The following is a 24,688-nucleotide window of genomic DNA, read 5'->3' on the forward strand; positions in this document are numbered from 1 at the left end:
ACATGGGTAGGCCTGATTACTAGCAAAGACGAGACAACCTACAGGGAGGAGGTGAGAGCCCTGGCGGAATGGTGCCAGGAAAATAAACAAAATGAAGGAGCTGATCGTGAACTACATGACAGGAAAGAGAACACGCCCCATCCACATTGACGGGGCTGTGAAGAGAGTCAAAAACTTCAAGTTCCTCAGCATGCACATCATTGAGGACCTGAAAATGTCCCTCCACACTGACAACGTGGCCCCTAAGACCCTCACAAACCTCTACAGATGCACCATTAAGAGCATTCTGTTGAGCTGCATCACCGCCTGGTATGGCAACTGCACCGTCCTACAGCCCGGTCAACCTAACGTATCACCGGGGGCACACTGCCTGCCCTCCAGGACATCTGCAGTGCCCAGTGTCACAGGAAGGCCAAGAAGACCAACAAAGGACTCAGCCACCAGAGCCATGGCCAGTTCACCCCACTACCATCTAGAAGGCAGAGACAGTACAGGTGCATCAAAGCTTGGGCCAAGAGATAAACAGCTTCTATCTCCAGGCCAAACATTCACCATTAGTCGGTCTCTGCCCAGTTTCCTGCCTTGAACCTTAGTCATTGTTACTAGCCGGCAACCACCCAGTACTTTTACCCTGAACCTTAGAGACTGCTGCCCCATTGAACACTGGTCACTTCAATAATGTTTACATGCTGTTTCCCACTTTATATGTATATAGTAAATTCTAGTCATGTCTCATCCTATATAACTACTGCTGTATACACCTTTTCTTTTTATATATTCAAATCAAATCAAGCTTTATTTATACATACTGTCCATACATCCCAATATATATATATGTACTGTTCAAAAGTTTGGGGTCACTTAGAAATGTCCTTTTTTTAAAAGAAAAACAATTTTTTGTGCATTAAAATAACATTAAATTGGTCAGAAATACAGTGTAGACATTGTTAATGTTGTAAATGACTATTGCAGCTGGAAACGGCAGATTTGTTATGGAATATCTACATAGGTGTACAGAGGTCCATTATCAGCAACCATCACTCCTGTGTTCCAATGGCACTTTGTGTTAGCTTATCCAAGTTTATCATTTTAAAAGGCTAAATGATCATTAGAAAACCCTTTTGCAATTATGTTAGCACAGCTGAAAACTGTTGTTCAGATGAAAGAAGCAATAAAACTGGGCTTCTTTAGACTAGTTGAGTATCTGGAGCATCAACATTTGTGGGTTCGATTACAGGCTCAAAATGGCCTTCTAGGCAGAGTTCCTCTGTGTTCTGGCAGCTTCATTAAATAGTACCCGCAAAACACCAGTCTCAATGTCAACAGTGAAGAGGCGACTCCGGGATGCTGGCCTTGTAGGCAGAGTTCCTCTATCCAGTGTGTGTTCTTTTGCCCATCTTAATCTTTTCTTTTTATTGGCCATTCTGAGATACGGATTTTTCTTTGCAACTTTGCCTAGAAGGCCAGCATCCTGGAGTCGCCTCTTCACTGTTGATGTTGAGACTGGTGTTTTGTGGGTACTATTTAATGAAGCTGCCAATTGAGGACTTGTGAGGCGTCGGATTCTCCAGCTAGACAATGTAAATGCTGATGCTCCAGATACTCAACTACATTGTAAAATAATAGTGAATACATCAAAACTATGAAATCATGTAGTAAAGAAAAAAGTGTTAAACAAATCAAAATATATTTTATATTTGAAATTCTTCAAAATAGCCATCCTTTGCCATGATGACAGCTTTGCACATTCTTGGCATTCTCTCAACCAGCTTCAACTGAAATGCTTACCCAACAGTTTTGAAGGAGTTCCCACATATGCTGAGTACGTACTTGTTAACTGCTTTTCCTTCATTGCGGTCCAACTCATCCCAAACCATCTCAATTGGTTTGAGGTGGGGTATTGTGGAGGCCAGGTCATCTAATGCAGCACTCCATCACTCTCCTTATTGGTCAAATAGCCCTTACACTGTCTGGAAGTGTGTTTTGGGTCATTTTCCTGTTGAAAAACAAATGAAAGTCCCACTAAGCGCAAACCAGATGGGTTGGTGTTTCGCTGCAGAATGCTATGGTAGCCATGCTGGTTAAGTGTGCCTTGAATTATAAATCACAGACAGTGTCCCCAGAAAAGTACCCCCACACCATCACAATAAATCACTGACAGTGTCACTAGCAAAGCACCATCACACCTCCTCCTCCACGTTTCATGGTGGGAACCACACATGCTTAGATCATCCGTTCACCTACTCTGCGACTCACAAAGACACGGCAGTTGGAACCAAAAATCTCAAATTTGGACTCATCAAGGACAGATTTCCACGGGTCTAATGTCCATTGCTTGTGTTTCTTGGCCCAAGCAAGTGTCTTCTTCTTATTGGTGTCCTTTAGTAGTGCTTTATTTGCAACAATTCAACCATGAAGGCCTGATTCACACAGTCTCCTCTAAACAGTTGATGTTGAGATGTGTCTATTACTTGAACTCTATGAAGCATTTATTTGGCCTGCAATTTCTGAGGCTGGTAACTCTAATGAATTTATCCTCTGCAGCATAGGTAACTCTGGGTCTTCCTTTCCTGTGGTGGTCCTCATGAGAGCAAGTTTCATCATAGCGCTTGATGATTTTTGCAACTGCACTTGAAGAAACGTTCAAAGTTCTTGAAATGTTCCGGATTGACTGACATTCATGTCTTAACGTAATGATGGACTGTCGTTTCTCTTTGCTTATTTGAGCTGTTCTTGCAATAATATGGACTTGGTATTTTACCAAATAGGGCTATATTCTGTTTACCATTCCAACCTTGTCATAACACAACTGATTGGCTCAAACGCATTAAGAAGGAAAGAAATTACACAAATTAACTTTTAACAAGGCACACCTGCTAATTGAAATGCATTCCAGGTGACTACCTCATGCAGCTGGTTGAGAGAATGCCAAGAGTGTGCAAAGCTGTCACCAAGGCGAAGGGTGACTACTGTCAAGAATCTAAAATAAATGTTGATTTGTTTAACACATTTTTGTTGACTACATGATTCCATATGGGTTACTTCATAGTTTGATGTCTTTACTACTAGAAAAAAGTATAAATAAAGAAAAACCCTTGAATGAGTAGGTGTGTCCACACTTTTGACTGGTACTATATATATATATATATATATATATATTACCAAAACAGGTTTTCAGAAATGTTTGCAAATTTATTCAAATAAAAAACAGAAATACCTTATTTACATAAGTATTCAGACCCTTTGCTATTAGACTCGAAAATGAGCTCAGGTGCATCCTGTTTCCATTGATCATCCTTGAGATATTTCTACAACTTGATTGGAGTCTACCTGTGGTAAATTAAATTGATTGGACATGATTTGGAAAGGTACACATGTCTATATAAGGTTCCACAGCTGACAGTACATGTCAGAGCAAAAACCAAGCCATGAGGTTGAAGGAATTGTCCAAAGAGCTCAGAGACAGGATTATGTCGAGGCACAGATCTGGGGAAGGGTACCAAAACATTTCTGCAACATTGAAGGTCCCCAAGTGGCCTCCATCATTCTTAAATGGAAGAAGCTTGGAACCACTAAGACTCTTCCTAGAGCTGGCTGCACGGCCAAACTGAGCAGCTGAGGGAGAAGGGCCTTGGTCAGGAAATTGATCAAGAACCTGATGGTCACTCTGACAGAGCTCCAGAGTTCCACTATGGAGATGGGAGAACCTCCAACATTTGGGCCTTTATGGCCAGACCGAAGCCACTCCTCAGTAAAAGGCACATGACAGCCCGCTTGGAGTTTGCCAAAAGGCACCTAAAGGATTCTCAGACCATGAGAAACAACATTCTCAGGTCTGATGAAACCAAGATTGAACACTTTGGCCTCAATGCCAAGTGTCACGTCTGGAGGACTCCTGGCACAATCCTTATGGTGGTGGCAGCATCATGCTATAGGGTTGTTTTTCAGCAGCAGGGACTGTGAGACTTGTCAGAATCGTGGGAAAGATAAATAGAGCATAGTACAGAGAGATCCTTGATGAAAACCTGCTCAAGAGCGCTCAGTACCTCAGACTAGGGCGAAGCTTCACCTTCCAACAGGACAACGACCAAAAGCAAGACAACGCAGGAGTGGCCTCGGGACAAGTCTCTGAATGTCCTTGAGTTACCCAGTCAGAGCCCGGACTTGAACGCAATCGAACATCTCTGGAGAAACCTGAAAGTTGCTGTCCAGTGACGCTCCCCATCCAACCTGACAGAGCATGAGAGGATCTGCAGAGAAGAATGTGAGAAACTCCCCAAATACAGGTGTGCAAACTTGTAGCGTCATACCCAAGAAGACTTGAGGCTCTAATCGCTGCTCAAGGTGCTTCAACAAAGTACTTGAGTAAAGGGTCTGAATACTTATGTAAATGCAATATTTCTTAATTTTTTTCATTTTTAATACATTTGCAAACATTTCTAAAACCTGTTTTCACTTTCTCATTATGGGGTATTGTGTGTAGATTAATTAGGAGGAAAAAACATTTATTCCATTCTAGAATAGAAACCTGCTCCTTTAACTCTCTGTTCCAAACGTGCTAGACGGCCAGTTCGTATAGCATTTAGCCGTACGCTTCTCCTACTTCTCCTCTGTTGAGGTAGAGGTTAATCCAGGTCCTGCAGTGTCTAGCTCCACTCCTACTCCCCAGGTGCTCTCATTTGTTGACTTCTGGAACCGTAAAAGCCTTGGTTTCATGCATGTTAACATTAGAAGCCTACTCACTAAGTTTGTTTTACTGCCAACCATGGTGTCTTAGCCGTGTCTGAATCCTGGTTTAGGAAAACCACCAAAACCCCTGAAATCTCCATCCCTAACTATAACATTTCCTGCCAAGGTAGAACTGCCAAAGTGGGCGGTGTTGCAATCTCTTGCAAAAATAGCCTGCAAAGTTCTGTCTTACTATCCAGGTCTGTACCCAAACAATTCGAGCTTCTACTTCGAAAAATTCACCTTTCCAGAAACAAGTCTCTCACTGTTGCCGCTTGCTATAGACCACCCTCTGCCCCCAGCTGTGCCCTCGACACCATATGTGAATTGATTGCCCCCCATCTATCTTCTGAGCTCGTGCTACTAGGTGACCTAAACTGGGACATGCTTAATACCCCGGCCATCCTACAATCTAAGCTTGATGCCCTCAATCTCACACAAATTATCAATGAACCCACCGGGTACAACCCCAAATCCGTAAACACGGGCACCCTCATAGATATCATCCTTACTCGCCCTTCAAATACACCTCTGCTGTTTTCAATCAAGATCTCAGCGAGCACTGCCTCATTGCCTGCATCCGTAATGGGTCTGTGACCAAACGATCACCCCTCATCACTGTCAAATGCTCCCTAAAACACTTCTGTGAGCAGGCCTTTCTAATCGACCTGGCCGGGGTATCCTGGAATGACATATCCTCATCCCGTCAGTAGAGGATGCCTGGTTATTCTTTAAAAGTGCCTTCCGCACCATCTTAAATAAGCATGCCCCATTCACAAAATGTAGAACCAGGAACAGATATATCCCTTGGTTCACTCCAGACCTGACTGCCTTTGACCAGCACAAAAACATCCTGTGGCATTCTGCAACAGCATCGACCAGCCCCCGTGATATGCAACTTTTCAGGGAAGTTAGGAACAAATATACACAGGCAGTTAGGAAAGCTAAGTCTAGCTTTTTCAAACACAAATTTGCATCCTGTAGTACAAACTCAAAAAAGTTCTGGGACACTGTAAAGTCCATGGAGAATAAGAGCACCTCCTCCCAGCTTCCCATTGCTCTGAGGCTAGGAAACACTGTTACCAGCGATAAATCCACTATAATTGAGAATTTCAATAAGCATTTCTTGACGGCTGACCATGCTTTCCACCTGGCTACCCCTACCCCGGTCAACTGCATGGCACCCTCCACAGCAACCCACCAAAGCCCCTATTACTAGCCTGTTCAACTTCTCTTTCGTATCGTCTGAGATTCCCAAAGATTGGAAAGCTGCCGCGGTCATCCCCCTCTTCAAAGGGGGTGTCACTCTAGAGTCAAACTGCTTCAGACCTATATCTATCCTACCCTGTCTTTCTAAGGTCCTCGAAAGCCAAGTTAACAAACAGATTACCGACCATTTCGAATCCCACCGTACATTCTCCGCTACGCAATCTGGTTTCAGAGCTGGTCATGGGTGCACCTCAGCCATGCTCAAGGTCCTAAACGACATAATAACCGCCATCGATAAGAGACATTACTGTGCAGCCATATTCATCAACCTGGCCAAGGCTTTCGACACATTCTTATTGGCAGACTCGACAGCCTTGGTTTCTCAAATGATTGCCTCGCCTGGTTTACCAACTACTTCTCTGATAGAGTTGAGTGTGTCAAATCGGAAGGCCTGTTGTCCGGACTTCTGGCAGTCTCTATGGGGGTGCCACAGGGTTCAATTCTAGGGCCGACTCTCTTCTCTGTATATATCAATGATGCAGCTCTTGCTGCTGGTAATTCTCTGATCCACCTCTACGCAGACGACACCATTCTGTATACTTTTGGCCCCTCTTTTGACACTGTGTTAACTAACCTCCAGATGAGCTTCAATGCCATACAACTCTCCTTCCGTGGCATCCAACTGCTCTTAAATGCAAGTAAAACGAAATGCATGCTATTCAATCGATCACTGCCCGCACCTACCCGCCCGTCCAGCATCACTACTCTGGATGGCTCTGACTTACAACTACAAATACCTAGGTGTCTGGTTAGACTGTAAACTCTCCTTCCAGACTCACATTAAGCATCTTCAATCCAAAATTAAATATAGAATCGAATCTTCCCACATTGCAACAAAGCATCCTTCACTCATGCTGCCAAACATACCCTCGTAAAACTGACCATCCTACCGATCCTCGACTTCAGCAATGTCATTTATAAAATAGCCTCCAACACTCTACTCAACAAATTGGGTGCAGTCTATCACAGTGCCATCAGTTTGGTCACCAAAGCCCCATACACTACCCACCACTGCGACCTGTACGCTCTCGTTCGTTGGCCCTCACTTCATACTCACCATAGCAGCTCCCACTTGTAGCACACGCTCCAGCAGGTATATCTCACTGGTCACCCCCAAAGCCAATTCCTCCTTTGGTCGCCTTTCCATCCAGTTCTCTGCTGCCAATGACTGGAACGAACTGCAAAAATCACTGAAGTTGGAGACTCATATCTCCACCACTAGCTTTAAGCACCAGCTGTCAGAGCAGCTCACAGATCACTGCACCTGTACATAGCCCATCTGGTCTACCTCATCCCCATACTGTATTTATTTATTTTGCTCCTTTGCACCCCAGTATCTTTACTTGCACATTCATCATCTGCACATCTACCATTCCAGTGTTTAATTGCTATATTGTAATTACTTCGCCATTATGGCCTATTTATTGCCTTAACTCCCTTATCTTACCTCATTTGCACTCACTGTATATATACTTTTTGGTTTCTTTTTTTCGATTGTATTATTGACTGCATGTTTTGTTTATTCCACGTGTAACTCTGCGTTGTTGTGTGTGTCAAATGTCTATGCTTTATATTGGCCAGGTCGCAGTTGCAAATGAGAACTTGTTCTCAACTAGCCTACCTGGTTAAATAAAGGTGAAATAAAAATTTAAATAAATTAAAATAAGACTAAGGTTGCCAAATGTGGAAAAAAGTCAATGGGTCTGAATACTTTGTTAATGCACTATTCCGGACTTTTTGATTATGTGTTTATTGTTTTGTATTTACAGGCATTACTGCACTGTTGGAGCTGGAAACACAAGCATTTCAGTGCATCTGTATGAGACCAATACACTTTGATTTGATTCATCCCTTTTGGGGATGCCTATTGATACAGTGCCATGTGATAGGACTGTAGGCTATAAGAAAGTTTACCACAAATAGGCTAACAATGCATGTGGCCCAACTGGATTGCACGCTACCATTTATTGATTCAATTTATAATGACAGAGCTAGTTTTGGCAATATATTCATGAGAAGTAAATGGTAGACTCAGAATAAATTGAGCACATTTCATAGCATAGGCATAGTTCCACAAGACTAAATTGCAGTTAAATTCATTTGTCAATAGAATAAACGTATTTACTGAATTATACAAACCTTCCCCAATCCAATCATGATATTAGCATTTTAGGCTAGGTAGTATGGGGTGTGTTAATGCGAAATGTATCATGTTCTGTATCCTGAAATGATAATTTCAGTGACCTGTTCCCGATTTGGAGAAATAAAAAATAAAAAAAGATTTGTATTTATTGGGATTCATTACTTTGCCAAAGACCCAAATAGTTATTTACGATTGCGACACGAATAAGCCACAAAACATTAGGTTAAATTAAACACCAAATGTTCTGACCGAAGTGTTTGTCACCTGTCTCGCCAAATTGAGAAATGTTTGATTTCAATTAGACGTATGTTTAGCCTTATAGAAAACAGACAAAAGTTGTGAAAATCTTTCATTGATTTTTTTTTTTAGCTCTTGCTTAGTGCGTTGGAAACTGTCATGGACACGTGTGCTGTAAAGAAATGCTGAGAAATGAGCATGGCGTTTGAATATCTATTAGAGAAAAGCCCGACACACCCCACGGCAAAAATGGATTGTTTCGAAATTAAAACATAAGCCCCACAAGACAAGTCACATTTTATTCCTGACATTTCCGCCTATAGACTCCTTTGTCTCACTTGATTCCCGTCCATTTACACCTTTTAAGATCGTTTCATAAACAGTACTTTTAATGATTATGGGGCAAAGACAGTGCGTCAATATGTGTTATGTTTAAGCTTTAGTAGGCCTATAGTTTATAGCCTACACGTTGTTGAGGACAGGAACGATCCATATTTCACCTTGGCAAATAAACTGCTAGCTATGCATCTTAGAATATAAAATATAAAAATAAAACAAATATGTTTTTCTATCGGATAAACCAGTCACAGTAATCTACACCTTTGATTATTTTAGGCAACTTTACTTCATATTCGGTAGTCGGTTTTTCCTGAGGCATATATATCCACACCCGTGTGCCAAACTACGCTGAAGCTCTGCACAGGATATGTTGAGTTCTGAAAGGAGTGGATTTGTTGATTAGGCCATGTTTGCAGTTATAACCGTAATCCTGAGTATTTCCACTCTGTTGCTCGTCAGAGTAGTGCATTATTTGTAGGTCTACTGGCCCCATCTGCGCAACACATGGTTGGCGGCCAATATTCGCAGCAACGTCAACATAATGCAAAGCCATGATAATATAAAGGGCTTTCAAACAAAAAGACATGCACCGCACATTACGATTGTGCACAGGACTGTGGTGAATGTGGTGTGAAGGCAATTAATGGACGTGCCGGCAATGCGATGGTATTCCTATTGCTGAATCAATTCAATTAGTTGACAAGACCTCGTCAGGATGCATTGTGTGCAATTATTATTTTCAGATTTAACACGCCATCACGGCTTGATAGCCTACTGATAATCTAAACTAGTGAAAAATGGTCTCCTCTTTTAACCCAAATTAGTCTCAAATAATAAAACAATCTACAAATGTCTATTTTTAAATTGGATAACAGACCACATAGCTGATGTGTGTAGTGGGTCGTTAGGGACATCGTATGCACTACATATGCACTTTATCCAGGATTTTTATTCCAGATAGTGACCATTGCGCAGTATTCAATCATATCCACATATCCCCTCCCCTCTGCCTATAATGTTTGAGGTCTAAACACCTCAATAACAACTATAGTTTATTTATTGATGTCCTCATGAATATTCCATGACCAGTGCTAAAGGTGTGCAGTGGTAAGGTCATTTGCCTGAGGTTATCAGACACACTTTTGATTCAACTGAGAGGAATAGTGATATCATGTTGATCAAATTTTGTTATCCAAATTCCGTTACATTCCTATGGATCAATAGTGATATGCCTTCACAAGCTTCTCTTTCCCTTGTAGGTGAGAGTAGTGTCAGCCTGTGGCACAGACATTCTCAAAAAGACAGACAGGGCACCATCTGCTGGATTAAGCAGTCACATAAATCACAGACAAATCTCATATGAAATACAGTAGTGCTGCTACACTGAACAAAAATATAAACACAACATGTAAAGTGTTGGTCCCATGTTTCATGAGCTGAAATAAAAGATCCCAGAAATATGCACAATAATCACATTTCTCTCTAATTTTGTGCACAAATTTGTTTACATCCCTGTTAGTGAGCATTTCTCATTTGCCAAGATAATCCAGCCACCTGACAGGTGTGGCACATCAAGAAGCTGATTAAACAGCATGATCGTTACACAGGTGCACCTTGTGCTTGGAACAATAAAAGGCCACTAAATAAAATGTGCAGTTTTGTCACAAAACAGATGTCTAGTTTTGTTTAAATCTTATGAACTTGAATATACTCTCTTTTTTTCTAAGCAATTTATGTTGGCTAACAAACTAGTCGGCAATGCGTCTCTCGCAGCTCTTCACCGTCTATCGCTCAGTAATGTTCATTCTACCTTTCTTAGGGTAAGGGTCAATGCTCCAATTGTTTTCTTTGTCTATATGTCTATTTAGAAAGCAATACGCTACGATAGGGACTGGTCATTGGGTTTGATTTTCTACTGCACTGTGCAGTTTGGGTTTTGCATTATATTGTTAATGTTTACTTAGTTCTAGCACCAGGGATATTTTTTCTACATGTGCACATAGCAATATAGCAACAATACCTGACAGGGATAACCAATGCAGAACTGCCAAATGAACAGATGTTTTACCAATGCCATTATCAAATGTCTGGAATGATCACCTGATGCCACCACATAGTCACTTTCATAGCATATTGTGGTCCAAATTGTTGTTCCACCATTTTTATATACTCCAAAATGTATACTGAACAAAAATATAAAACGCAACATGAAAAGTCTTGGTCCCATGTGTCATGAGCTGAAATAAAAAGATCCCAGAAATGTTCCATATGCACAAAAAGCTTTTGTCAATTTTGTTTACATCCGTTAGTGATCATGTCTCCTTTGCCAGATAATCCATCCACCTGACAGGTGTGGCATATGAAGAAGCTGATTAAACAGCATTTAAAGGTATCCTGACCAACAGATGCATATCTGTATTCCCAGTAATGTGAGATCGATAGATTAGGGTCTAATTCATTTATTTCAATTGACCAATTTCCTTATATGAACATTAAAAAAAAAATATTGCATGTTGCATTTATATTTTTGTTCAGTATACATTGCAGCTGCCCCAACAAGTGATTTTAGTACACCCCCTTCTGGAAGTAAGTTGCAATTACCAGAGGTGATTGGCTCGATTCAGCCTCTGGACAATTTCTTCATGAAGGATGGTCAGGTGGCCAAACAGTTTTAACATTTGACTAAAACAATCATGTCAAACCTTTCATTATTTACATGATCACATCTCTCTATTATGCATGGGAATAGTTTGGAACAGATTTCCAAAACTTCTAATCACGTGGAATGGATTTACTGTTTTTTTTTTTTTTTTAAATCCATCTTTTAAAATCCGCCAGTTTGGGAACTCTGCCCTATATAATATGTCCTAAACAGCATGTGTGCAGACAGTACTATGAATTGTTCCCAAGTTAAGAAAAACATATTTTTCCACACTGCTCAAAAAAATAAAGGGAACACTAAAATAACACATCCTAAATCTGAATGAAATATTCTTATTAAATACTTTTTTCTTTACATAGTTGAATGTGCTGACAACAAAATCACACAAAAATTACCAATGGAAATCAAATTTATCTGGATTTGGAGTCACACTCAAAATTTAAGTGGAAAACCACACTACGGGCAGATCCAACTTTGATGTAATGTCCTTAAAACAAGTCAAAATGAGGCTCAGTAGTGTGTGGTGTGGCCTCCATGTGCCTGTATGACCTCCCTACACCGCCTGGGCATGCTCCTGATGAGGTGGCGGATGGTCTCCTGAGGGATCTCCTCCCAGACCTGGACTAAAGCATCCGCCAACTCCTGGACAGTCTGTGGTGCAACGTGGCATTGGTGGATGGAGCGAGACATGATGTCCCAGATGTGCTCAATTGGATTCAGGTCTGGGGAACGGGCGGGCCAGTCCATAGCATCAATGCCTTCCTCTTGCAGGATCTGCTGACACACTCCAGCCACATGAGGTCTAGCATTGTCTTGCATTAGGAGGAACCCAGGGCCAACTGCACCAGCATATGGTCTCACAAGGGGTCTGAGGATCTCATCTCGGTACCTAATGGCAGTCAGGCTACCTCTGGCGAGCACATGGAGGGCTGTGCGGCCCCCAAAGAAATGCCACCCCACACCATGACTGACCCACTGCCAAACCGGTCATGCTGGAGGATGTTGCAGGCAGCAGAACGTTCTCCACTGCGTCTCCAGACTGCCACATGTGCTCATTGTGAACCTGCTTTCATCTGTGAAGAGCACAGGGTGCCAGTGGCAAATTTGCCAATCTTGGTGTTCTCTGGCAAATGCCAAACGTCCTGCACAGTGTTGGGCTGTAAGCTCAACCCCCGCCTGTGGACGTCAGGCCCTCATGGAGTCTGTTTCTGACCGTTTGAGCAGACACATGCACATTTGTGGCCAGCTGGAGGTCATTTTGCAGGGCTCTGGCAGTGCTCCTCCTTGCACAAAGGCGGAGGTAGCAGTCCTGCTGCTGGGTTGTTGCCCTCCTACGGCCTCCTCCACGTCTCCTGATGTACTGGCCTGTCTCCTGGTAGCGCCTCCATGCTCAGGACACTACGCTGACAGACACAGCAAACCTTCTTGCCACAGCTCGCATTGATGTCCCATCCTGGATGAGCTGCACTACCTGAGCCACTTGTGTGGGTTGTAGACTCCGTCTCATGCTACCACTAGAGTGAAAGCACCGCCAGCATTCAAAAGTGACCAAAACATCAGCCAGGAAGCATAGAAACTGAGAAGTGGTCTGTGGTCACCACCTGCAGAACCACTCCTTTATTGGGGGTGTCTTGCTAATTGCCTATAATTTCCACCTGTTGTCTATTCCATTTGCACAACAGCATGTGAAATTTATTGTCAATCAGTGTTGCTTCCTAAGTGGACAGTTTGATTTCACAGAAGTGTGATTGACTTGGAGTTACATTGTGTTGTTTAAGTGTTCCCTTTATTTTTTTGAGCAGTGTATTTAACAAAAATGACAAGTTTTGAAATGGTCAGACTGCAATGCAGAGGTGCTTTAAATAAATACAGCTTGACAAGTTTAATTCATAAATTCCCCCCCTGAAAGTGTCTTGGTCAGTTCACATGTTTAATCCAAAGCAAATGAACTGTATTATACTGTATTGAATGGAACTGTATTGAATTATAGAAAATAAAAGCAGGGAAACAGTTTTGTAGACCTTTACCAAATTAGGACCACAATGAAAAAATAAATAAAAACAAAAATAAAACCTTCACGGGCAAATTTGGCACTTCTAACATCTGGGTTGTTATGAAGTCTTACAGTTCGTGTAATTTCATGATTTCATATATATTGACTGTTTAGTGATGCGCAAAACCAGATTATTTACTGACTAATAAAATAAATGGACAGTCATTTTCAGCTATCGATATAACCCATCTAGTTCTGATCATATGTTGCTCGGTTGTCTTCGTCTAATAACATCTGTAAAATAAATAAATGCTCAAAAAACCTATAGATAGGTATAGCTAGTTTACATCCATGTGTTTCTGTTGTTCAAGGCTCAAATTGCAATGATTCCATTTGGCAAAACCACTCCCACCACCAACAAAGTTGCAGCTCCAAATAGACTATATTCTCATTAGTTCCAATAGGCCTAACTAATATTGTTAGATGGTTGCTAAGGCTATATTTGGCAGCTATTGTTGAGCACACTACTTCCAATGGAACAGGGTTAGCTACTTAGCTAGCATTGCTAATGTCAGCACAAAATATACAGGCTTAAATGAGAGACTAGGATTCCATAGTGATTTGCTTGTAAATGTCATAATAAATGTGTTCTAACAGGCCTACATGTTGTTTGGACTGTTGTTTAAGACAGTAGCTAAGATTAAACTCAGCTGTTATTGTTGCAAAAACCTATTTCGGATGTAGCAGTCAGGCTAGCTAGAATGCTAGCTAACCATCAGATACAGTAACTTATGCTTAGCATTCGTTAGCATCTAAATTCCATTATTTGAGTGTAATGCAGTTGATTGGTGACAGTGGGATGAACATATATTCAGCATGATATACATGCAAGCATTATAATATGAAATGCACTCAGATGAAGCTTGTAAAGCTAACTGTCGACTGGACGGAGCATTGCATCCTGGTAGGTGAAACGCAACCTGGGAATTGCAGTATACTGTAGATGAGGGCAGTGCAGAAGCTTAAATGACAAAAACTAGGAATCGTGCAGTATGACAGACAAATTAGTTTCAGATCTTATGGTGGGGCATATACGAACAGCATAATAACTGGTTATAAAGTGGTGTTGCCCTTTAACTCTAACACCTTCAAGCCATACACCCAACCGTTCAGCAATTGCCTTTCACACTTGTCTAACAGACTACAAACACCTTCAAAAATATACACATTCCTTTACACTGATATGCATGTGCAAAACTCTTACCAACAGAGTAAACTAGTAAGGCAATGCAACAGATCAGTCACCCCAAGCACTCAAAGAACAGCATCTAAGAAGCAAAATAAATTAAATCCCTGAAAACAACTGAAGACACAAAAATTGAGGGAATGTTTTGAAGCTATACAATAAGACAGTATATATCCAGATAGGGAGACCTGTATAGTGAAGGGTGAGTTCTACTAGACTAGAGGTCTATGGGCTTGGTGGCTGACAGCAGTCTGCCCTCGTTGAGGAGGTTCCTGGGGGAGCCTCTGTAGTAATACACATCCTTCTCAGCCACCTGCTGTACCACAGACCTCTCACCTTCACCTCCTGGGTCTTTAACAGGTGTCACACCTTTGGTCTTCAGTTGTACCTTGTTGGTCACATCGCTTAGAGTGTAATTCCTGGGTTTGCCGGCGATGCTGGCTGGCTTCTTGGGTGGGACTGGAGGAGAGCAGGTTTTTGTGGAGCGGACCGTGTCAAGTGTGGGGCCTCCCTGATCGTTTGGCTGGCGCTGAGCCCCAGCAGACAGGCCACTCTCCAGGCTGACAGCCTCTCCCACAGGGATGGTGGTTACCTGGCTGGAGGAGGTGATACCAGCCGGGACAGGCCACCTGTCCCCCAGCAAGGAGTTGATCCTGCGGATAGACTGGCGCACAGGAGTACGCTGGAACTTGAGGGGGGACCTGACTGCTTTGGCCTGTGATTTGGGTGAACACAGGGTGAGCTTATTGAAGCGCTGGATGTGGTCTACCACCCTTAGCCTGTGGGTCTCCAGGATGCCCGGGGAAGGCAGCTCCAACGGCTGCTGTTCCTGCCTCTGGGGGTGGGCACTGGGTTCTGGGGATGCCACAGCCTCAACATGTACCATTACAGGCACTGTACCCAGAGGGGGAAGAGGAGTCTTGAGCTCCTGAAAGTACTCCAGCCCTGAAGCTCTGTATGGAGTGGACTGGACCCCAGCAGCAATGCTGCGTGTGAAGTGAGCAGGGCTCTGGATGTCCAGGGCATCGATCAGCTTGCTGCAGTTCACCTGCTCAGCCACAGTATCTGCCTCTCCTGCTATAGACCTGTCACCAGCACACAGTGACCAGTCACAGGCCTTCTCTGACAGACTGCCACATCCTCCCACTTCAAACAGGGCACTATCTATATACAAGGGAGACAGAGGAACAAACTCAATCTGACCAAATGTGATGTTCTGGTCATCAGCTAGATGCCTCCAAGGAGTTGGCATGCCAGAACGCTCTTTGTTTGGTGACACACCTTTGAGTGTAGAAGATTCAGAAGGAGTTGAATCTGTTGAATCGGTTTGAGTGTTCTCAGGCTGTGTTGCCTTGCCCCCTTCAGGGGGGGCACCGTCATCCCTCAGTACTCCCTGTAGGTCGCTCCCGGACTCAGTGAAGGCTCTTTTGATCTTGAGCAGGGTGGGCCTGGTCAGAGTCTGGCTGAATGAGCACTCACTCTCGAGGCTCTCAGCTCTGGAGGCACAGCACAGCTTCTTGGGGAAGCTGGCCACCATGGGGGGCTTGGCCACCACGATGGCAGGCTCAGAGTAGTAGTTGTTCTTCAGACACATGTTAATGGGGGTGTCGGTGAAGGAGCCTCCGCTGAAGACATGGCCCTCGTCATGGGTCTCCCCACTCCAAGACGTCCGGAGGGCACTGCCGTCACACTGGGGGGATAGCAGGTTGTCCTCTGACTTACTGTAAAACTTGGAGCCTGTGGAGCAGTGGGCATTAGCAGACATCACTTCCCACAAGGGACAACAAACACTGATCCATTTCATGCATTACTTTAGCACTTAGCACAAATTATGAAAGTACATTACAAATAATGTTAGTAGGTTGTTAAAAAGCGACTCACCCTTTGAGGCACTCTTGTTTCGCAAAACAGTAGGGCTAAATTTGGCGTCTCTGAAGCAAAAACTGGTGTTGCTCTCTGGAGTGGCAAGTCGCCAACCAATGAACTCTGAACCCTCTCTCTGAATCGCCAGCATGGAATAAGAAATTACATTGTTGGGATGGAGTCATGTACTTTTTAGTTAATCATATAATGTTGCCTTACACTAAAACCTTGTTAAGTTATATGAAATATTTTCTTAACTCTTCTTGAATTGCACTGTTGGTTAAGGGCTTGTAAGTAAGCATTTCACAGTAAAGACTTGTATTATTCAGCGCATGTGACAAATAAAGTTATTTAGAAAATCTGATGCATCATAATTTAAGGGTCTTCGGTGTATGGTAAAAAGTTACTCAGATGAAATTAGTGTTGGTCAATATTGTTTTATTAAATTGCAAATATACATCAGTATGCGCATTATAAAGTGACCCATGCATAAACCAAGTTACAGTTCAGTTTAGGTAAATATAATATTTGGTTAATATTAAATGTTTTTAAAGTCTTAAAATGTTAGATTTCACTTATATTAAATATTTCAGATCCTAGAATTGAGAATACAAACATCTTGGTTCACTAGTTTATCAGTATAAACATTCCATTAAATGTTACAGAACAGTCATGCAAAAATAACGGAATTCTCGCCTTGAAAACAAGAACGTTTGATTTACGTCAAGTAGAAGCTCACAACCTCAAAATGGTCTCCAGTCAATTTATTAACTGAGCATGCATTACTGAAAGTAAACATATGCCCAAACTGTTATAAAATCAACAGCCAAAAAAAAAATAACCTAAAAAGATTAGAAATAAGTGCTACTGTGCAAAATTGTACCTTACAATTGCACCCCAAGCATAAATGTAGATGATTTATTCTGATTAATACAATTAGTCAATTTGCTAACGGGGGGTCATCGTCAAGACTTGGATTGAGAGCAGTCTTTTCTTCCCATTTGAGGGGCAGATAATCAGTGTGGGGTCATACATGGGTATCTGCACTTACAGGATCTCTGCTGCTCTTGCCCAGGCTGAAGCGAAGGCGCAGGGACTTGCGAACATTTTCTTTCTTGGTGACCTTGGGAGAGAAGCAACCAGCCTTCCCTGACTCTACTCTGAAAAACAGACAAGAACATACTGTTTCAACCATTGTCAAGTTATAAATATTATACAATATAAACATTTAATAAGAAGGCCTCTCCTCCGATGCAACAGGGAGAAGTGTGACATGAAAAAGTTGGTGTGTTTGAGATCGTTATCAGCTTAGACATAAGTTGTCATCTGCTTGAGCAATACATTTTCAATTCCACATAGGATCAGGAAATAGCCTTTGATAAACCACGATGTATGTACCTGTCGACAAAATGTCGGCGACTCAGTCGTTTGCTCTTTCTCCTTGCAGAGCTGGCAGACTGCCTGCTGGACCTCCCAACTAAGGCCAAAGCATTATGAGAGGAGTCGAGGGATTTTGAGGCACTTGGGTCAAGGTATCCTGAAAAATAGGAGCAACACACTCAATGCACATGAATACTTTTTAGTAAAAAAAAATGTAAAACTTTGATTAAATACAGCTGTGAGTCCTTGTGGAGTTACCTGGTCCAGGAGTGGAGCTTCCAACGAACAGAGAATTAGGAAATAATTCTACACCAAGGTTATTTTTGATGGATCGCCGTTTCTTGTTGGAGAATCCATAACTATGACCAGATTCCAAAGGAATTTCTCTCTTGGAGCTGGGAGTAATTATCACAGGAGTTGCAGAAGAAAAGACTGGTGGGGTAAAAAAAATTTTTTTTTTTAAAAATCACAAGAATGAATTCACTATTAGGTCATAGTCTCCCACAGAAATATTCAGAACAGCTGAAATAATTCGCTAAAATTCTTGATTAGCGTCGATTAAGAAAATTAAAGCCAAAAACAAGCACACAGACAGAGTAGGCAAGACAATTTGGGCAGGCATCTAATCATTGTAATCTAATCATTGTAATCATCAATGTAATAGCGGGAAAAAAAATGACAAGACAGTGTTACTACGCATTCACTACATAAGCTCAAATGAAAAGAAAATCTGAAAACAAATTTAAATTAAGAGTTGCATTTCTGTGAAAGACAAGCAGCTGATTCCTTGTTGCAGGCTGAATTAAATGAATGTGTCAGAGCTACAGGGCATTGATGCTCTCATTCGACGGCAGGAGGCGAAACATGACCTCGGTACCTACCATATCTGTCTGACTGGGGAGTATTTGTGGGTGTTCTATTTGTTTTTAACTTATTCAGAGCTCCATTGACCATATCTGCAATGCAAAAACCATTCCATATCTTGAAATTCAATGGAGATTTACAGAGGAGGAAGAATAAGCCTATAACATTGGATCATTTATTATAATTTCAAAGACGACCCAATGCTGGAAAAAAATACAAACTCTAAGAGCAATGTTCTTCCAGGGTATCTTACCCCCTAGACTGCGCCTGCATCTCCTCTTGGCCCCTGAATTTGTGTCCAAGTCCTCTAGTCGCTCAAGAGTAGGGAACAGAACATCTGCCTCACAGCCCAGCATGGCTGGAATCTTCTCCATGATGAACTGAGGTACCACACCTACCACACAGAGACACATTTAGACACGGTTTGCTATGAACATTCCCTTTTAACTTTCAATCACCAGTTGATTGATGACACTACAATAACAAGGCTTGAACTGCTACCAAAGTCTGAAGCGTGTTCTATAAGGCAGTGGACCACAGCTGCCTGTTGCTTGAGGCGTTTCTCTGTGCTGGCGTTCATCTTGTCTGCCCCGTCTCCAGCGTGTAAGAGGTTGGGAGCCAGGATCACAGACAGGTTACTGCTGTCCATCTTATTCACACCACTCCTGAGAGAAAAAGCAAAACCAGATTGAGAAATAATGATTGACCAAGTCCAAAACGGTACAGTGTGAAATGATCCTATTTCAAGAGACAAACTTGTGAAATCATACCTTTGAGAGACTTTGTTGAGGAAGCCAAAAAAGTAACGTAGAATGCTCATGTTCTGGTCAGGCAGTACACAGGAAAGCAGCAGGGTGGCATAGGTCCTGTCCTCCTTTGTGGGCAGCTGCTGGGCCTTGAGGAAGGCATCATGCAGCTCTGTAGGCATAACGGGATCCGGCAGCTCCCTAAAGAACTGCTTGACCAAGCCAGCCACATCACATGGCAGGGCAGTGGATAGGCACCTCTCACCCTTATCCAACTTCACCTGCACAGAAAAAAAACAATCCGGCCTTGTGTTTAACTATTCCAGCAGCCAGGGCCTTCCTATTCATAGCAAGGTCAATCTCCAGCCATCACTCACCCGGAGTGCTTTCAGACGAACAACAGAGCCAGACTTTCTGAACAAGCCCTCTGTATCCACATGCTCCAGCAGACTTGCACATGCATCTATGAGAAAGCTGGAGAGCAAGGGGATGGGAGAAACATTAGACCAAAAAAAATGACAGGGAATGTTGGCCTAACACGCACAAATGAAGGACGACAAAATATTGTGTTAGAAAGTACAAGTTCTAGCTAAGACAGGCGTTTATCTTACCATGGTATATTCGCATTCTCCACATTGTACTGCAGAAGGCTCTCCAGCGGTACACCAAACACTTTCACCTGGAAAACATGATAAAACAAGTTCATGTTTGATTTCAACAAGGAAGGCTTTGCATGGTAGCTGGTTAAATTATCCTACATAGGCCTAAGCTCACTAATAAGCTTCGACTTGGTATCCCATCCAACTTCCCAACATGGAAATGTCGGTGAAAAGGCACAAGTTTTTACATGGGATTTGTCCCCATTTAACAGAAGGCCCTGAAAGCTGTTTTACAACAGTTAGGCATTCCCCTACCCAAGGAAGTAGTTAGTAACTCATCACCTGATCAAATACAAGCTAGCGCTATGTTGTGGCTGCCAGGCGTCAAACATTCCGCTAAGTATTTTAGAGGGAGACTGGAAAATAGGTGCCTAGCTGTGCTTTTGAAAAACAACAGCCTATAGCCTACTACAGTATAATGACAGCCCTGTGCCTTTTACTTGGTACATTTTCTGCCAGTAATTTTCACCTGCCCCATGGAAAGTACAAGTTTAATGGACCAAACCAATTGCCTGAAATCAAATTAGGCTAACTGCCTAAAGGCAAGCATGTGCCTTGTACTACCGTCTCAGCACCAAGCCCAATTAAACAGTCCACTGCACTATTATGTATGCCAAATGTGTCTACTATTGTCAATCATTTGAATCATTCGCAACAATTCACTTCAAATCAAATTTAATTGGTCACATACACATGGTTAGCAGATGTTAATGTGAGTGTAGTGAAATGCTTTTACTGCTGTCGGAACTAGAAGTACTATCTAACAAGTAATCGAACAAATTCACAACAACTACCTAATACACAAATCTAAAGGGGTGAATGAGAATATGTACATATACATATATGGATGAGCGATGGCTGAGCGGCATAGGCAAGATGCAGTAGATGGTATAGAATACAGTATATACATGTGATATGAGTAATGTAAGATATGTAAACATTATTAAAGTGCCATTATTTAAAGTGGCATTGTTTAAAGTCACTAATGACTCATTTAAAGTGGCCAGTGATTGGGTCTCAATGTAGGCAGCAGCCTCTCGGAGTTAGTGATTGCTGTTTAGCAGTCTGATGGCCTTGAGATAGAGACTGAAAAACAGCTTCTCGGTCCCAGCTTTGATGCCTCTGTACTGACCTCGCCTTATGGATGACGACGTGAACAGGCAGTGGCTCGGGTGGTTGTTGTCCTTAAAGATCTTTTTGGCCTTCTTGTGACATTGGAGTGCTGTAAGTGTCATGGAGGGCAGGTAGTTTGCCGCCGGTGATGCGTTGTGCAGACCACATCACCCTCTGGAGAGCCTTGCGGTTGAGGGTGGTGCAGTTACCGTACCAGGCTGTGATAAAGCCTGACAGGATGCTCTCGATTGTGCATCTGTAAAAGTATGTCAGGGTTTTGGGTGAAAAGGCACATTTCTTTAGCCTCCTGAGGTTGAAAAGGCGCTGTTGCGCCTTCTTCACCACACCGTGTGGGTGGACCATTTCAGTTTGTCTGTGACGTGTACACGGAGGAACTTGAAGCTTTCCACCTTCTCCACTGCTGTCCCTTCGATGTGGATAGTCCACGATCATCTGCTTTGTTTTGTTGACATTGAGTGAGTTGTTTTCTCCAAAAACCACACTCCGAATGCCCTCACTTCCTCCCTGTAGGCTGTCTCGTCGTTGTTGGTAATCAAGCCCACTACTGTTGTGTTGTCTGCAAACCTGATCATTGAGTTTGTAGGCGTGCATGGCCACGTAGTTGTGGGTGAACTGGAGTACAGGAGGCTGCTGAGCACGCACCCTTGTTGGGCCCCAGTGAAGTAGAGATGTTTCCTACCTTCACCCCCTGGGGTAAGCCCTTCAGAAAGTCCAGGACCCAATTGCACAGGGCGGGGTTGAGACCCAGGGCCAACAGCTTGATGATGCTTTTGGAGGGTACTATGGTGTTGAATGCTGAGCTCTAGTCAACGAACAGCATTCTTACAGAGGTATTCCTCTTGTCCAGATGGGATAAGGCAGTGTGATGGCGATTGCATCGTCTGTGGACCTGCGGTATGCAAACTGAGGTGGGTCTAGGGTGGCCAGTAAGATGGAGGTGATATAATCCTTGACGAGTCTCTCAATGCACTTCATGATGACAGAAGTGAGTGCTATGGGGATGTAGTCATTTAGTTCAGTTATCTTTGCCTTCTTGGGTACAGGAATAATGGTGGCCATCTTGATGCACTTAACTAGCTAGTTATGAACCCCCAACACAATTCAGACGGACAGACTAATCCAACAATGAACGTGAATTACAATGACAGGCTAACAAAAGTGCTCAGACTGAATGCAAATTAGATAGTCAGCCAGAATGGTTCTCAAAAGGACTCTTTTCACACCACTTCGTTACCATTGTCATAACCTGAGACGTTAATTATCCTAACCTGCTGCCTAAATTACACTAATCTGTTACAAAAACAAACCACTTCCGTAACAATGTTTCTCGGTTTGCAAACATGGAATTTTAGCTAGCTAACGTTAGCTACTTAGCCCACCAACTGACTCATTCAGGCACTGTTTTACAACCAAAGTTTGACAATTCTGTCTAAGAGTAACGTTAAGCATGAGTGTTTATCTAGCTTGTAAGCTAAACAAAAATAGACTTAGTTACCTTGTTCTTAGCTGTCAACTTGCAGCTGGTGCGTGCTTTGTTTTTGTTCCAATTCTTAGTCTTTATCCCATAAGCAGTACGAAGGTGTTGCACAATAGCCAGGCGCATCACATTTCTTTCCATTACTTTCATCTTTAACTTTACAAATTACTTTCACTGTGCCTTCTTAAACTTTCAACACATACTGTACCAACTTAGCCAACTTGCAGGTCTATGCTTAGCTACTATTATCACTCTTGAATCTAACGCGTCAGTATAACAGCTAAATTAGTTATCGTAACCCACGTCCGCACGTCTCCTTCCTTTTAAATCGCCAACAATTCTTTGCGTATGCCGTTCTCATTCAAAACAATCTAACTAACTTGACATACCAAATCATTCTACACGTAACTTGCAACTAGCTAGGTCGACCTAAAAGCAACCGCCGAGTCACTGCCAATTATCCAGTCCCAGCAGAATCGACCCATCTAGGCGCGATCATTCTCGTGTGACTAGCCCAAGTTCGATATCATCTAACGTTAACAATTCTCATAGCTAGCAAACCATAACTAATTTATATTACCGTATGCCTAAATCTGTATTCTAGCATTTACCTGAATACATAGCTATTCTCTTGTTTTTATATAATCTGATTTGCTTTAGCTAGCTATATTGCTTGCAGACTAAGGTTCCCTGAAATATTTTTCCGCACATCTTTTAAACGGCAAAAGCGTTTCTACATGTTCCGCTCTGATTGGCTAGAGTGGGTTCAAAATATTAAGACCCACACAATGTTATTTTTCTTCTTCGTTGGGGTTTATCGGCTGTTGGCATCCAACATTATGGTGCATTACCGTGACCTAATGGACTGGAGTGTGGGCCAGAGACTGAGAAACTAAATCCTAACTCAGCCCCTTTTCTATTAAAACATCATACAGTAGACATATGTTAATAATTATTTAGTAAATATAAGTTGACATGCAATCATAACTGACTGTGGTGCATATAAAGCACCCACAAGCTACTGTAAAAATACATGCTCCCCTGTCTCTGTTTCCTGGCAATAATCACACTTTCCTGTCGGATTATTTCCTATCACATTTAAAGTCTTCCTCACCCTTAATCTTGTAACAATGGCCTCCTCTATTCTGCCCCTTCCTGCTGTCTGTTTCAATATGCTTTGCGTTGTAGTCAAGACAGACAAAGTTATATAAGCAAACTTTACTAGGCATGTTGTCAACCAGCACATTACTATAGTAAGTAACCACTGGTTTCCGTTTCCTGTGTAACATCAATATGAGTAATATCAATATTGCTACATGTTCTTTTTTTTTTACAAGGGCAGACTCCATATAACTTTGGCTTGTATTCCATGTCTGCATTAAACTTAAATGTGAACTGAATGTTTGTTTACTGTCTGACTGTCCATTCATTATTCAGGTGTAGGGCCATCAGAAGACCTATACAAGACCTTGTGTGGGGAGTGTTGATTACATCAGGAGGTGCTTGACCTGAGATGTTTGGATCTTCTTGTTGATGTGCAGCGTTCACCTCCAGGTTGTGTTCAGCACCCTGCTGGGCGTCAGCTGGTGCTCTGTTTACTGGCTATGTGCCAGGCTCCTCAACAGTGGGGAAATCCTCCTCTATTTCTCCGCTCTTCCTCGGGTGTCGCCTGTTCCTCCTGAAGACTTGTCCTGGTTCTGTCTTCACCTCATAGGACCTTTGCTCCACAGGTCTGACTACTGTGGCCCTCTGCCACCACTGTTTCTGTCCTGTGAGTGGCTGAACTCTCCCCCTGTCATCTCATTGCAGCTCTGTGAGATCCTTAGCAGAGGTGTCATAGTACTTTGCCTGTTTCTGCTGTCTTTCTTTGAACTTCTCCAGCTGACAGTTTTCCATCCCTGGTCTCAGAAGATTTTCACTCATTATAAGTAGTGTCTTTGTACGTCTT

The 24,688-nt window shown here is 42.5% G+C and overlaps 1 protein-coding gene across 3 annotated transcripts; it reads right to left on the reverse strand.

Annotated features, from left to right (window-relative positions):
- Positions 1 to 13,147: 13,147 nt before the first annotated feature.
- Positions 13,148 to 23,943, reverse strand: LOC112261823 (rho GTPase-activating protein 11A). 3 transcript variants are annotated; one of them, XM_024437445.2, is made up of 12 exons: positions 22,759 to 23,943; positions 20,082 to 20,149; positions 19,848 to 19,944; positions 19,495 to 19,751; positions 19,226 to 19,389; positions 18,978 to 19,118; positions 18,742 to 18,816; positions 18,119 to 18,292; positions 17,879 to 18,017; positions 17,532 to 17,640; positions 16,499 to 16,616; positions 13,148 to 16,354 (listed from the first exon to the last, which is right to left on the reverse strand). In XM_024437445.2, exons 1-12 carry the CDS (start codon positions 22,888 to 22,890, stop codon positions 14,835 to 14,837), a joined length of 2,994 nt encoding a protein of 997 aa, XP_024293213.1. In that variant the 5' UTR covers positions 22,891 to 23,943; the 3' UTR covers positions 13,148 to 14,834. The 3 variants fall into 3 exon arrangements, with proteins under 3 accessions (XP_024293213.1, XP_024293214.1, XP_024293215.1); XM_024437446.2 differs by lacking the exon at positions 18,742 to 18,816; XM_024437447.2 differs by lacking the exons at positions 13,148 to 16,354; positions 16,499 to 16,616 and having other exon boundaries at positions 16,904 to 17,640; positions 22,759 to 23,605.
- Positions 23,944 to 24,688: the final 745 nt, after the last annotated feature.

This window comes from Oncorhynchus tshawytscha, linkage group LG11 (genome assembly GCF_018296145.1).
Source record: "Oncorhynchus tshawytscha isolate Ot180627B linkage group LG11, Otsh_v2.0, whole genome shotgun sequence".
Lineage (NCBI taxonomy): Eukaryota > Metazoa > Chordata > Actinopteri > Salmoniformes > Salmonidae > Oncorhynchus > Oncorhynchus tshawytscha.